The 13,672-nt window shown below is 52.7% G+C and overlaps 5 protein-coding genes across 5 annotated transcripts; 2 read left to right on the forward strand and 3 right to left on the reverse strand.

Moving 5' to 3' along the window:
- Nucleotides 1–392: 392 nt before the first annotated feature.
- Nucleotides 393–2,105, forward strand: ATNIH1004_004601 (uncharacterized protein; the record flags this gene model as incomplete). The annotated part of the gene is made up of 1 exon (XM_033569271.1): nucleotides 393–2,105. The coding sequence occupies one exon, from the start codon at nucleotides 393–395 to the stop codon at nucleotides 2,103–2,105; it is 1,713 nt and encodes a 570-aa protein (XP_033428077.1).
- Nucleotides 2,106–2,581: 476 nt separating this feature from the next.
- Nucleotides 2,582–3,822, reverse strand: ATNIH1004_004602 (aldo/keto reductase; the record flags this gene model as incomplete). The annotated part of the gene is made up of 4 exons (XM_033569272.1): nucleotides 2,582–3,088; nucleotides 3,166–3,522; nucleotides 3,593–3,743; nucleotides 3,791–3,822. 4 exons carry the CDS (start codon nucleotides 3,820–3,822, stop codon nucleotides 2,582–2,584), a joined length of 1,047 nt encoding a protein of 348 aa, XP_033428078.1.
- Nucleotides 3,823–4,821: 999 nt separating this feature from the next.
- ATNIH1004_004603 (carbonic anhydrase) lies at nucleotides 4,822–5,640 on the reverse strand (the record flags this gene model as incomplete). Its single annotated transcript, XM_033569273.1, has 1 exon — nucleotides 4,822–5,640. One exon carries the CDS (start codon nucleotides 5,638–5,640, stop codon nucleotides 4,822–4,824), a length of 819 nt encoding a protein of 272 aa, XP_033428079.1.
- Nucleotides 5,641–6,588: 948 nt separating this feature from the next.
- Nucleotides 6,589–11,046, reverse strand: aarA (L-aminoadipate-semialdehyde dehydrogenase; the record flags this gene model as incomplete). Its single annotated transcript, XM_033569274.1, has 4 exons — nucleotides 6,589–6,889; nucleotides 6,946–7,270; nucleotides 7,337–10,619; nucleotides 10,675–11,046. 4 exons carry the CDS (start codon nucleotides 11,044–11,046, stop codon nucleotides 6,589–6,591), a joined length of 4,281 nt encoding a protein of 1,426 aa, XP_033428080.1.
- Nucleotides 11,047–11,647: 601 nt separating this feature from the next.
- ATNIH1004_004605 (uncharacterized protein) lies at nucleotides 11,648–13,545 on the forward strand (the record flags this gene model as incomplete). The annotated part of the gene is made up of 2 exons (XM_033569275.1): nucleotides 11,648–13,350; nucleotides 13,470–13,545. 2 exons carry the CDS (start codon nucleotides 11,648–11,650, stop codon nucleotides 13,543–13,545), a joined length of 1,779 nt encoding a protein of 592 aa, XP_033428081.1.
- Between the last annotated feature and the right edge of the window lie 127 nt (nucleotides 13,546–13,672).

The following is a 13,672-nucleotide window of genomic DNA, read 5'->3' on the forward strand; positions in this document are numbered from 1 at the left end:
TTTCGCTTCCTTCAATCGACTCCTACTATAGACAATCCCATTTCCTATACGTCTGCCTGATTTGTTTTGATTTTATTTTAGTTACATTTTTTTTTTTTTTTTTTTTTTTTTTCACCTTATTCCTCTCTGGTCGTGCAGGTCACACCAAGCTCCTACCTATCGACCTACATTCTTCAGGCTCAACAGCTGCCCTTTCCTCGTTGTCTTGTTTCACCTCAGCTCTATTGTGTGGTCGCCCCACTATTGTGGTTTTGGTATACATTCAGGGACGACGAAACTAGCCTCGCAGTGCGTTGAGAGTAAAAGAACGAGTATTGATCCTGCAGTGCTCCCTCGTTGCTGTCGATGTTAGTCTTGATGGGCTGTTCGAGGCTTCTGCATCCTGTTAGATAATGCTGTTTAACCTGGGCTTAACAGCGGATGCAGCAGCAGCTCACGAGAACGACATTGTCCGTCTCCCATTGGAATCTCGACCTTCGCGCCATTCCTCCCCTCCCGTCTCATTTGCGCTACCCTCGTTGGGACTGGGAAATCTGCAAGGCTGGCACAAGGGTGTGGACGCGGACAAATCCGAGAGACGATCACGCGGGGTAATGGCAATGAGTGCTGAAGAATCGGAGCCGAGTGATGGAGAGTATTCGACAGCTGGACCAGCTATAGCAGCTATAGGACGACCGAATGTCAGCCGCGCACAATCGGTTCGGAAACAGTCATCGCGACCTAAAACCTCATACCAGCTAGCTCACCCGGCTAGCCACTCGCGCCATCGACGATTGAATTTTCGGCCCAAGCTTGTATTGCAGCTTCAACGAGTGTCACAGACCCCGCGCCCTCTACCGGTTCTGGATGTGCTCCCGTCGACGGTATATCTACCTAGGTTGGCACGCCGGTTTCCCACGATATTCCGGGGCAAGAAAGGGCTGGGGCCGAATGATCTGATCGTCGTCACCAGCGATTTGTACGACCGATCGGGTGGAGACATTGCAGAAAAACATCCAGTTTCGGACGACGAAAATGGGGAGCATCGGGAGGTAGTCGCAACAATATGTCAACTCAGGGAGGATGCACTATCGAAAGGCAAAGCAGAGATCTGCTTAAACTATGGACCGGTGTGGGAAGCGAGTCCTCTTTCCAATGGGTCATACGAGTTTGTGGCTGACACAGAAAACGGCATTCAAATACTGCGATGGGTCCTACGTGGAGGCAAGAGTCGACGCGTATCAGCTCCTCCGGGCTCCCCATTGCAGGAGGATTCGCGGCGGTTTACATTCAGTGTCATTGATCCCAGTACCCGCCGCCATCCAGTCATCGCATCCATGACCCGAAACCATCTGGAGGTATACGACGAGTATTCGATGCCCACCTCCGGTTTTGCTTCCCCAACGTCTGCCATGTCGGTGATTAGCGATTGTTCTGAGATGGATGCTCCTTTGGATCGGAGAGTGATCACCACCGGTGACCACCTCCGAACGTTGATCATCGTTACTAGTATCTGGGTGGCATTCAGGGAAGGTTGGTCGCATAATTTCAGCTACAAAGATTCGGCCGTGACAGTGAACTCCAAAACAACGCCCGTGGCTTCTCGTCACGTTTCGCCGACCGCTTCTAAGACGGAAAATAACCAAATGGCCGCGGGCAAAGACGGCCAGCCGGACGGGTCGATATTCAACGGATCCAAACATCGCTTGTCAGGTTCACATACCGCGCCTACTCGAGCGAACTCAACCGGCGCAGCTTTCATTGAGCGGACGAACCGGCGCGTTTCTGGAGTCCATAGCCGATCTAATCGACATAGCAGCTTGCTCTCGAACTCTCGCGAGCCAGCGCCGAATGGGGCCTCTGGATTCCATCCCGCTCGAGAAGCTTCTGGAATTCGACAAACGTGGTCTTCCCCCAGGCAACCGGACATACAGTGTGAGAAAGGCCATACCCCGGACCAACCGGGATACACGGAAGAACGTGGATCGTGGCAACCAGATGCTTCTCACGAGAATGCAGCCCAGACGCTCAGTCGAAGTGCAGAGCAAGCGCCTACGAAGGGGAAGCGTCGGCATCGTTTCAGCAGTATATTTGACTTTCTCACTCGAAAGAGCGGCCATCACTGAAGGAAGCCGGGCGCTTCTCGCACTGGAAATGGAAATCTCCACTGATTAAATATATCCTCATCTTCCATTCATGACTCCCTTTTGTAAAGGTGAAAGGGAAACACGTTCCTGCAGATTCCCCCCCCCCTCTTTTTTTTTTTCCAGAGCCGTTTTTGAGATTCGGATGCCGGACACTGGTGTATGAGGCATAGGAACTGGAAAGCGATGCACAGCCTGTTTGCCCTCGTTTATATTTTCTCCATTTATCTCCCCTCTAAGCGTCATGACTACCCAAGACATGAAACTGTTGGCATTCTTTCCTCCTGTAACTATATATGAAGCATGTACATAAGAAATATCTACTGCAAAATATCCGCAGAAGCAGCAAAATACTTACACTGACATGAGTCTTTCTATCTTATCATGTAGAGGTAATTCTACGATCGGTGAAGCGAGATATGCCGAATTTAGCCAGTGTACCATAGAGAAGTGCGTGATTACCGCTCCAGAGCAGACAACGCCTTGGGGATATACGGCTCCTCCAAGAATTTAATCTCCTCCTCGGTCAGCTTCACTTTGACGCTCGCTACAGCCTCGTCGATCCTTTCCTTGCTATTCAGGCCCAGGATGGGATTCTCACTGGAATGACTCAACGACCATGCAATAGCCACCTGGGCCATGCTGATCCCTTTCTGCTTCGCAACCTGCTCGACACGCTCGACGATCGCCTGATCGGCCTCGGTTTCGCGGCTTCGGACCAACAGCTTCAGCGCCCCGTCCGTCGACTCCCGAATGGTGGAGCGCGAATTCCACGGCCGAGCAAGCACGCCACGCGCCATCGGGGACCAGGGGATCAGGCCCACGCCCGTGTCCAGACAGTAGGGGATCATCTCGCGCTCTTCCTCGCGGGCTAGTAGATTGTGGTAGTTCTGCATGGAGATGAATTGGTGCCAGCCATTTCGCGCGGCGATGTTCTGGAGGGTTTGGAATTCCCATGCGGCCATCTGATAGTTTATACTGTCAGCCTGGATCTTCTTTTCTTTCTTTCTTATTTTTAATCCGAAAAATCAAATAAACCTACCGTACTCGCTCCGATGTACCTAACTTTCCCACTTTCCACTATATCATTAAGAGCCCTCATGATCTCCTCCCGAGGTGTCTCACGATCCAATCGATGGATCTGCAACACGTCGATGTAAGTACCCAGTCTCTTGACGCTAGCGTCCACAGCGTCAAAGATATGCTTCCGAGACAGACCGACGCGATTCACGAAGTCCCCGTCGTTGCATCCGGTGGCCGAGATAGGTGGCATGCCACCCTGATCATCGACTCCGAAGAAACACTTGGTCAGAAGGACGACACGATGGCGAGGGATCTCGTATTTTTGGAGTGCCTTTCCGATGATCTCCTCGGAACGGCCGTGGGAATAGACGTCGGCCTTGGAATTAGGTTAGCGATGGTTCGTCCAGAGTATATTATCATATCGGGCGTTGAGGAGGGTGACACACCGTATCCCATGTATTAATGCCTCGTTTGTAAGCATGTTCAATCAATGGTAGGGCTTCGTCTTCATCCAGGACCCAGTCCTGCCATCTCTTGGAACCATACGACATGGCGCCCAGGATGACCTTGGAGATCTTCAGGCCGGAGTTTCCGAGGCTTGACGGCTGTTAGAATGTGACTGAACTGGAAGATGAGGGACGTACCGAGTGTACTCCATCTCGTTGCTGGAAGCCATGGTGATGATGATTTCTCGTATCTGTTGGTATCAGAGATCAATGTTTATGGTTATTTTCTTGTTTCAAGAAAGAAGATTTGATAGTTTTATGGGCCTAGTTATGATCTCATCACTATGACTCAGCGGGCACGAAGTTAAGTTACTACGTAGTTATTGATGTCTCCATTCCACAGACCTTTTTCATCTATCATTCATGCCCCTAAGGAGATCCTTGAGACCAGAAGGACGAAGCATTCTCGCAATGAAAGTTCCTAGTACAGAGGTAGAGATGAGCCTATCATACACGAAATAGAGCACAGACATTTCTAATTAATTGAGGAATGGTTTGGTTATTTGATAAGAAGTACATTCTATTTGCTGTTGGATATTAAGTCGGACCCAGCCAATATTAGTCCTATTCAGTGTTAAGAAAATGTAGGCATAGATATTTAATTCGAAATATAATAAACAAAACTCATTAATATTGTGCGTCAGAGACTGATCCTGTTCCTGCCTCAGGCACTTCCGACGGAAATCCGTGTCGGCCGAGACCATACCATATTGGGAAAGTGAACCGGCTCCGCAGTGTTCTGGGCTTCCCGATTCGGCAACCCGGCAGTGGCCAGCGTAGTACTCTATGCATCTCTCAGACTCTTTAGTCTTGAGGCATTCCTGCCATTTTTTCTCGGGATTTCCCCCTCCCTCATTTTCTCTTTTCCCCCTCTCTCTTCCTGTTCCTCCTTTCGTGATCGCCCGCCATGAGGATACTACAACGACCGGTCTTTTCAGAGGCCGGCAATGGTGGATGAACACTCTCGGTCTATGGATATCGCTGATCTCATGCAAAACTATATATGGACAACAATGGTATGTAGCCTAGGCCCCTTATTTGGTCGCTTGCTGGGAATTCGTCCAAACCACCGTCGCAATTCGCTGAAAAAGAAAAGAAAAGTAAAAACAGGAATCCACACAACAGAAAAGGACAACACAAACCACGACGGGGTCTATGCTGACCGTGGGTTATGCCTCCGTCTTGAACGAGACGAGTCGTGCCTTGATGGCTTCTTCTGACTCGTTAGTATCCAACTCCCGAAGCATACCAGACCCGACGTCGTAAATCAACCCGTGAACCTGCAGCCCTCGCTCCTGCATCGCCTCCAGCACCACGTTCTTCTGCCTCAAGAGCTTCACACCCTCCTCCACATTCAGCTCCACCAGCTTCAGGGCTGCTTCGTCGGGCGATAACGCCTCCAGAGTCGTCAGGTTTTGCTGGCGGATTTGACGCAGCGGCATCAACCAGGGGTCGAGAATGCCCAACTGCTTGTTACCCATGGCTGCGGCAACGCCTCCACACCCAGTGTGGCCGGAGAGGACAATGTGCTTGACTCGCAGATAACGAACCGCATACTCAATCACTGCCGACGAGGACAGATCACTGGCGTGTAAGATGTTCGCGATGTTACGGTGGACAAAGACATCTCCGGGCTTCAGGCCCAGCACGGTCGTCTCGGGGCACCGGGAATCGGAGCAACCGATCCAGAGAATTTCAGGATGCTGTCCGGCTGCGAGCGTCCGGAACAGTTCGGGATTCTCCTGGGCGGTCTTAATTGCCCATTCCTTGTTATGGCTCAGAGCAGAGGTGAAACGATCTGCGAAGGAATTAGCACCAGGTTGCGACCGGGTGGTTCCGTCTGCAGACGACGGTGCAGAGGTGGAACAATGCCGGAATGCGCTGACAGTGGCTGGTGCAACTTGAACTGAAATGCCCTGCGACCTCCTTCCAGGTGGAAGGGGTCGACACAGCGACAGGGACCGCGGAAAATGCCTTGCAATGTTCATTCCAACGCGGGTTGTTTGTGAAGCGGAAAAGGGAACAGGTATGAGTCAAACTTTGTGATGGGAGCGGAAACCATTGAACAAAAAAAAAAAAAAAAAAAACGACTACGATGACGCGAACTGGGGCCCCTCCCACCGACAATAGCCGCTATTCGATATATCCCACGATCCCACAGACAGAAGGAAGACACAAAGGAGGAACTGAAAGCCAGAGGGTATTGGAGAAGGGAAAAAGTGTGTGAGGCTGCAGGAAAAAGCCACCACCGTGAGAGATCGTGAGAGACCAAACCAAGGAGAAGAAGAGGAGGAGGATGATGATGATGAAGGTCGAGCATCAAAAATCATTGCCAACGTACCTGAGGTCACGGCCATCGTGAGGATGGGGGAGGATATTGTTATGAATACGCAATGCTGGTTTGAAGGCAGGGGGTGAAATCAAATCGCAAGCACCGGTGTATGTTTTGCGATGCTGCTGAGTTCGCCTTATATAAGCATCGCAGGAAATGGTGTGCCCCGGTGAATCGGCAAGGCGGCAAGTGGTCAGGCACCCCCTAATTGCTTATTCTCGACTCGATTTGATCGATTCTCCTGTTGCATGATTGTGGTTGTGTTTCTACTGATCGACTTCATCTTCCATGCAATTCCGTCGCATTATCCGTCCACTCATGGCAGACAAACATCGGTTGGGTCCAGTCCGGTGCGCGATTTTGAATACAAAGCAGCAAAAAAAAAAGGACTTTCATCTATCGAATGGTTTCCAAATCTATTATTGTCCTGGCTTTATTGAACCTGAGCTTTTCCGGATATGTACATGTGTGTATTTTTTTTAAGTCTCCCCCAAATTCCGTGGACAACTCGCCCGAAATATTCAGTAAATCAATTAGATTATAACCAAAAAAAAAAAAAATTCCAACACGACGTTTTCTTTTCTTTTTCTTTGACCCCTCCCCTTTATGCACTGCCCCCGCGGCCTCCCACATTCGCCAACGCCTGTTTCTGATTGGCGCTGAGCTGAGCAGCAGGCAACGCACGAGCTGTCGACGAGGCCGGCGGCGCGGGCAAGAATCCCACGGCCACGAGATAAGAGACGTACAATCCCACCAGTTCCTCCGTCACGCCCGCGCCGGCCGACGCATCGACGCCCGACCAGGCGGCATCGGCGCATAGAGACGTAGCCGCATGCGTGTCGTCTAATTCGGGGGCCTTGGTATTGGAAGGAAGGTCCGCGGTCACGAAGTGGTAAAGGGGCATGCTAAGGAAAGGAGTTAGCTTCTTTCTCATGGTCTTCGGCAATGAAGAAAAACTCACAGCGCATGTTGAGACTCCGGGTCGTCATGCTGGCCACTGTTGACGTATTCCTCGAGCGATGTAGACCACGGAACGTAGTCAACCTGGGGCACATTGTACCCATACAGCTGCAGAGCCCCCAGGAACTGGTTGAACCGAAGTCGGGGGTGTCCGGTCACCTGGGCCACACCGATCGGCTTGCAGGGAGGCTGGAAGGCTCCGGCGATGACCACGCGCGCCACATGGTCCACGGGGACCATGTTGACCGTGTTGTTAATGTTTGGACGCGCAGACAGTTGGATACATCCCTTGATCATTCGGATCAGGAAGTCATCCGTATTCGTAGCTGGAGAAGGTCTCATGTTAACGATATTTCCCTTTCCTTGGGCAAATAAGAGGGGGGATTGCATACTTCCGGTCGCCGAGTCGCCTAACACGTATCCAGGTCGGACTACTGTTCCCTTCAATCCCCTTCTGCCTGCCTCCCGGACGAGATATTCTCCAGCCCACTTGCTTTGCCCGTACCCGGTTCCCAGCCCAACGCTGCTGCCCTCCAGGTCGTCGTCTTCGCTAATTCCCGCTCCGCCAGCGGCGATGATGCGCTCGGATTCTTCCACGTAGTGATCACTATCGAGAACACTGGTAGAACTGACAAACGAAAACTGCTTGGGTTTGCCGGTGGCACAGAGCTTCATGGCGTCGATGGTACCGAGAACGTTGGCCGGTCTAAGGGTGGAATAGGGATACACCCAGTGGACCAGAGCGCCATTGTGAATCACGGCGTCCACCCGCTTCGTCAGGTCATCCCACAGCGCCTCGGAGAGACCGAGCCGTGGTTCTCCCAGGTTACCACAGACACATTCAAGTCGGCTAGTCCACGCTTCATCCCAGAACCCGTAGGCGCGGCACGTGGAACGGATGCGGTCCAGAGCCTGTTGTTCGCTCTTGCTCCGGACCAGAGCGACAACCTTGGCTGAAGGTGACTTGCGCGTAAGCAGGTCGCGGAGAATATGAGCACCCAAGAACCCGGTACCACCAGTAAGGAAAACAGTAGGCTCGCCCGACAGAATGTCCTCGGTCCGCTCGGGGAAGGACTGGGGTAAACTATCGACCAGCTTCCGGGCATCCTTGGAGTATTCGTTATCCGGTTGGTTGAGGGCGGAGGAAGCCTCTGCAGTGGCGGCGTCTTTGCTATCGCTGGTGGCAAATGAATCAAGACATAGCAAACGGTCAATCTCACTAGCAAACGCTCGCAGAGTGGGACTCCGGAAGATTGCATTCATGCTGATATCAATTCCACGCCACTTGCGTCGAAGATCAAAGAACATCTGCTGGGCCAGGATGCTGTGTCCACCAAGGTCGAAGAACGAATCATCGGGTCCAATCATGCGAGCGGTCACGTTGGGGATGCGCTGGGCCCAGATTTGCGCTAACGCTTGTTCGGTCTCTGAGAGAGCCTGCAGCACTGACGACTTGCGTCGAGGAGCTGCAGCGCTGAGTTCGGCAGTGTCTGGGAACGGCAGCGCGGGCTTGTCAATCTTGCCGTTGGGGTTGAGAGGCATTCGCTTCAATGGGATGAAGACCGTCGGCACAGCGTAAGCTGGGAGCTTGCTCCGGAGAAGCTCGCGGGCATCGTCGCGAAGAGGCCGGAATCGACGCAGCATGCCAACCATGCCCTCTGCAGAATCATCGTCTTGGAGACCCTTTACCTCCAGCCACGCAGCCCACTTGCTCATGTCCGGGACGAGATAACTGACCAGAGTGGGCTCCTCGAACTTATCTCGTCGCACTAGAGTGACGTTCTCTCTCACCAAGGGATGACGAGACAAGTGAGTGTCAATCTCTCCGAGCTCGATGCGGAAACCACGGATCTTGACCTGGTCATCGGCACGTCCCGAGCATTCAACGTCGCCGGAGGGAGTGTAGCGGCCAAGATCTCCACTGCGATACAGGCGGTCTCTTGGTCCGAGGTAGAACGGCCTCCATGGTTCGGTTGCATTCTGCGAGTCGGCCTTGTCCTTCTCAAGCCAGCTCTGGGGATTCACAAACCAGTTATTGATGAACTTTTTCTGATTCAGTTCATCGGCGCCCAGGTAGCCTTCGGCGAGACCAGCTGCACGGACATAGATTTCCCCCACTTCCCCGATGGCGCAGAGGCGGCTAGGTTCGAAGCGATTGACGACCAACATCTGGACGTCGACCATTCCTCTTCCAGCTGGAATCACATCCTTCATGGTGTCCAAGAAACCCTCTTGGCTCGAGTAGCTGGGGATCTCGTAGTAACTTACTGCTCGTTGAGTCTCGGTGGTTCCGTACATATTGACAATATTCACATTCGGAGCCAGAGCCTGCAGCGACCGACAGTCTCTTTTGATCAAGATATCACCGACGAAGAAAGCATGATGAAGAGTTGGGAACTGTGCCGAAGCTCCACCCACGAGAATTTGACCCATGGCAGGCGTAAGATGGGTCACGGTAGCTCCATATTCCTGCATCCACTCCGCGAGTCTCTCGTTCTGAATGTCCTCGCGGGCTGGAACCAACAGCTGTGCTCCCAGGAAGAGGGGTGTGAAGATATCTCGCTGAATGGGATCATGGGCAATACCACTAAGCATGGTGAATCGATCATTGGGGGTAAGCTTGAACGTCTCGGACATCCAGGGGAAATAGTATGCCAGAGAAAAGTGACGTCCTCGGACTCCCTTAGGCCTGCCCTCAGAGCCAGAAGTGAACGACAACGTAGGAGTCGAATCCGGACCAACAACGACACCAACCGGCTTAGCCTTCAAAGGAACCTGGTTGGAAAAAACATCCTGGCCTTCGATCGAGCCGCCCCGAAGTGAGCCATCATCCAGAAGGGCGAGTGCAGGGACCTCCGTCCGGAGCTGCAGGTTCTCACTGATAAACGAGCGCACTTTGTCCGACAGCTCGCCAGCGTCCTGGGTGGCTTTTTCAATGTTGATAAGCGCGCGAGGGCGGGCGACATCAAGATAGATACACTGCCGTTCTGGGGGATAAGCTGGATCAATGACGGAGAAGGTTGCGCCGGCCTTCAGGATACCCATCACGGCCACTACAAGATCAACGCCACGATACGCGTACACCATGACTACCTCACCCCTCTCAATGCCTGCTTGGACAAGGTGATGGCCCAGGATGTTGGAGGCCTCATTGATCTGCCTGTAAGTGAACTCCCGGTGAGGCGATCGATCGGACTTGGTTTCCACTACACATAGCCTCTCAGGATGTTTCTTGGCATTATCGGCGAAGATATCATGGATGGCGCCATGGAAGTTGGACCAGCGGAGGTCCGATGTAGGGTCTGGGAGAAGCGCTTGCTGATTCGAGGTCATGAAATCTATGTGGCCGATCGCCTGCTCGGGATCGGTCGTGGCATTCTCGACAATGCGAGAGAGCTGCTGGAGAATGATAGCAATTCTCGCGCTGGAGAAGAGTCTCTGGTTATAGTATGCTCCCAATTCCGCCTGAGCCGAAGATCCGCCGGACAGCGGTGCAATGTTTACAACCAAGTCCGTCGTTTCGAACGTATTAGCAGGATATTCCTGGGAAATAGCGGGAGCATCGTAGGCCGCAAACCGGAAAAGGATTGGGGACCGTTCTGACTTGGATTGTTCTTGGATATAGGACCGTAGGCTTCCCAATGGCACGATCTCGGACGATCCCTCGTCGAAGCCCTGGATCATGGTTAGACATGGACGAGATCGGGAGGCCAGTAAATTCCACACATACAGCTTGAACCTTCGTGTAGAGTTGGAGAAACGTCTCCGAGGGGTCAATTGGGACTCTCAGAACGAACGGACGGCCGTCGTCGCCGGAGCTGGTACCAATGGCGATATCCTCGTCTCCAGTCAGACGAGCGACAAGAACCACGAAGGCTGTCAAGAAGACCGTGAACCCGGAAGATGAGCCGGAGAGTTTCTGCAGTTGGGATAATGAGTCCCTGGAAATCCGAAGGGACTCGAATGCCTCAATGGCTCTCTTGGGAAGCTCCTGCTTCTGGGTCTCGGGATAGTCCCGGGTGAGGGGGGAGACAGTGAGGTTCTGGAGGCGTTGCGCCCATCGCTCCAGGCGTTCCTGTAAGGCAGCCGATTCGACCCCCATGATTGCAGTGACGAAGCCCTTAAGACGAGGGATTCCGGACGTCAAGCTGCCAATGGAATTGGGAGGGGAATGGATGGGAATCTACTTGGAGAGTATGGTGAGTCACGAGGGGCAGACCATTCCGATTTCGGGCGCATTGCTTCAGGCAGTCAGGCATACAGGCATACAGGCAGTAAGAACCTCTCAGACACACAGGCACCAAGGCACCAAGGCACCAAGGCCGGTTTCGTCCAGTTTGGGTGTTATCTTCGACTTTTTGGATCTGAACACGAAGACAGCGTGTCTATTTCGCTCGCCATTCTTTTCTTCTCTTTTTATTTTCATTTTCTTCGTTCTCATGTGTATGTTCTTAGAATTCTAATGGCTTGACCGACTTCTCTCTGCTTCCATCTCCAGCACCCATCTCCATGCCCAAGATCGCCTTATCGGAAACTACTCCATTCCCCCCTATTCAGTCTTCCTATTGATCGCTGGAGAAAGAGTGGGTGGAGGATCCAGATTGCACGTTGATTTATTGCTCAATCCCCTACATCGTTTTACTCTTTCTTTCCCTGCCCCCACTACCCCTGACGTGTTTTTAGAACGGGCAAATTAATTCAAAATGATTCCTCACCGCAGCACGGCCCTCCTTACCATCATCGTATTCGTGGCGCTGCTGTTGGTGATATTCTCATCCTCCTCGATTCCTGTGGATCCTGAATCGGGGGAAGTGAAGGCCTCCGGCGTATCCAAATATGTTCCGCTACCCAAAATCCCTTCTCTAAACAACTTCCACCTCCCGTCGTTCCGCCCATCTGTCCATACACCGCCGGAGCTGCAACCCAACAGCACCAGCGGCGAGTCCAAATGGTTCTCCGACTGGGCATGGTTGAATCCATTTTCCTCCTCGATTACGCTGGATGAAAACCGCTCCGTGCTTCCACCTCTGGGACACCGACCGTTTATTTACACCTATTACGAACCCAACAAAGGCAATAACAAGGACGAGGAGAATGCGGACGCTCAGCTACTTCTGGCCTGGCGCCGGGCCTGGTTTGCCCAAGGGTTTCGTCCCATCATCCTGGGGCCCGGCGAGGCCATGAAAAATCAACTCTACGAGCTGGTGCAGCCATTGAAACTTCATAAGGATCTGGAGACCGAGCTTTTCCGATGGCTCGCTTGGGGCCATATGGGGGATGGTCTGCTGGCCGATTGGCGCTGCTTCCCCATGGCCAGATATGATGACCCGTTGTTGACCTCCCTGCGTCTGGGCACGGATCCGGCTGTGATTACGCGCTTTGACCGCATTGGCAACGCGCTCTTTGCAGGTGAGAAGTCGCGGATCAACGATGCGGTCAAGGAAGCCGTTAAGAAGATCGATGAAAACTCCAAGTCCATGTTGGACTTAGTGCCTGCGGAGTTCTTCAGGAACGAAGAGCCAAGCTCGCTGGCCTTTTATGACTCTAATACCGTGCTGGCGAACTTTCCCACACTGGCCGAACAGAGCGTCAAGTCGGCCATCGCGGGTAGACTCGCACTGGTCGAACTCATCAATTCGCATCTACACAGCACGTTCCAGAACTCGTTCCCGGCCGGTGTGGCTGTCTTGAAGCCTTTCCCCGAACACACAACCGCCCTCGTCGAGCCCTCGCTACAGCTCGCCAAAGCTCTCGCCCAATGCCCAACGTCTCCGGCTCCTTCCTGTCCCCCTAACCTACGGAAGTGCCACCTTTGTGACCCGACGAAGCCCATGCAGATCAGTCAACCGGCAGTTTACCGCAACACGACCCAGGTGTTCACCATTGGAACCCTACCCCACCCGTACACTTTGATCAGCCTGCAGCAGGGCTCCGCGGATGTTAGTACGCGGCACGTGCGCCGCGAGACGGAGCGCGACGGATGGCTGAAGGCGGTCACCCAGGAGCAACTGGGCCCCGATCTGGGGGGATCGTCGCGCGCCGTGGTGTTCAAGAAGGCCGTCGCCGACATTGGAGCCATTGGGACGTCGATGTGGACCACAGTCGAATCCTTGCCCGCGGAGGCTGGTCAGACCCTTCCACCCCACCTCTTGGATGAACTGGAGTGGCAATTTGGATTTAAGATCCCTCGTGTAGCGAGGGTGGATGCGAAACATGAGGACGACAGCACAAAGCCTATGCCGAACGCCAACTCCATCCAGAAAGGCGTCGAAAAGGAGTATGAAATCCTCCAAGTGGCCCGGGAGATTCTGAAAAGCAAGGAGACCAATCGAATCAACATCAAAGATGTAGCGGAAGCTTGGAACCTGGCTGATACGGAAGTATGGCGGTTTGTTCGAGCGTATCGGTTCGTGATCCAGCACCCATTGATAGAATTCCCTCATGATTTCTCCCTCCCCCCTCCTTTTTCTCCATTTCCCCGCAGAATCATCTGGTATGGAAGAAGCTAATTGGTTGTATATGTAGGGCTCGCAGTATTGTCGAACGGAAGAAATGGGAGGAGGATGAGAGGGACTTTGTTGGGGCGCGACTTAAAGAATAGAGAGATTTTTTTTTTTTTTTTCTAAAAATTCCCTTCTAGTTTTTGTGCATACAAGGCCTGTTCTGTACAATTAGCAATCTTGTTTGTGAGCATTTATCAGGCGTTATTTTATTATTTTATTATTTAT

The sequence above is a fragment of the Aspergillus tanneri genome, assembly GCF_003426965.1.
Source record: "Aspergillus tanneri strain NIH1004 chromosome Unknown AapTan_3_pilon_pilon_pilon, whole genome shotgun sequence".
NCBI lineage: Eukaryota > Fungi > Ascomycota > Eurotiomycetes > Eurotiales > Aspergillaceae > Aspergillus > Aspergillus tanneri.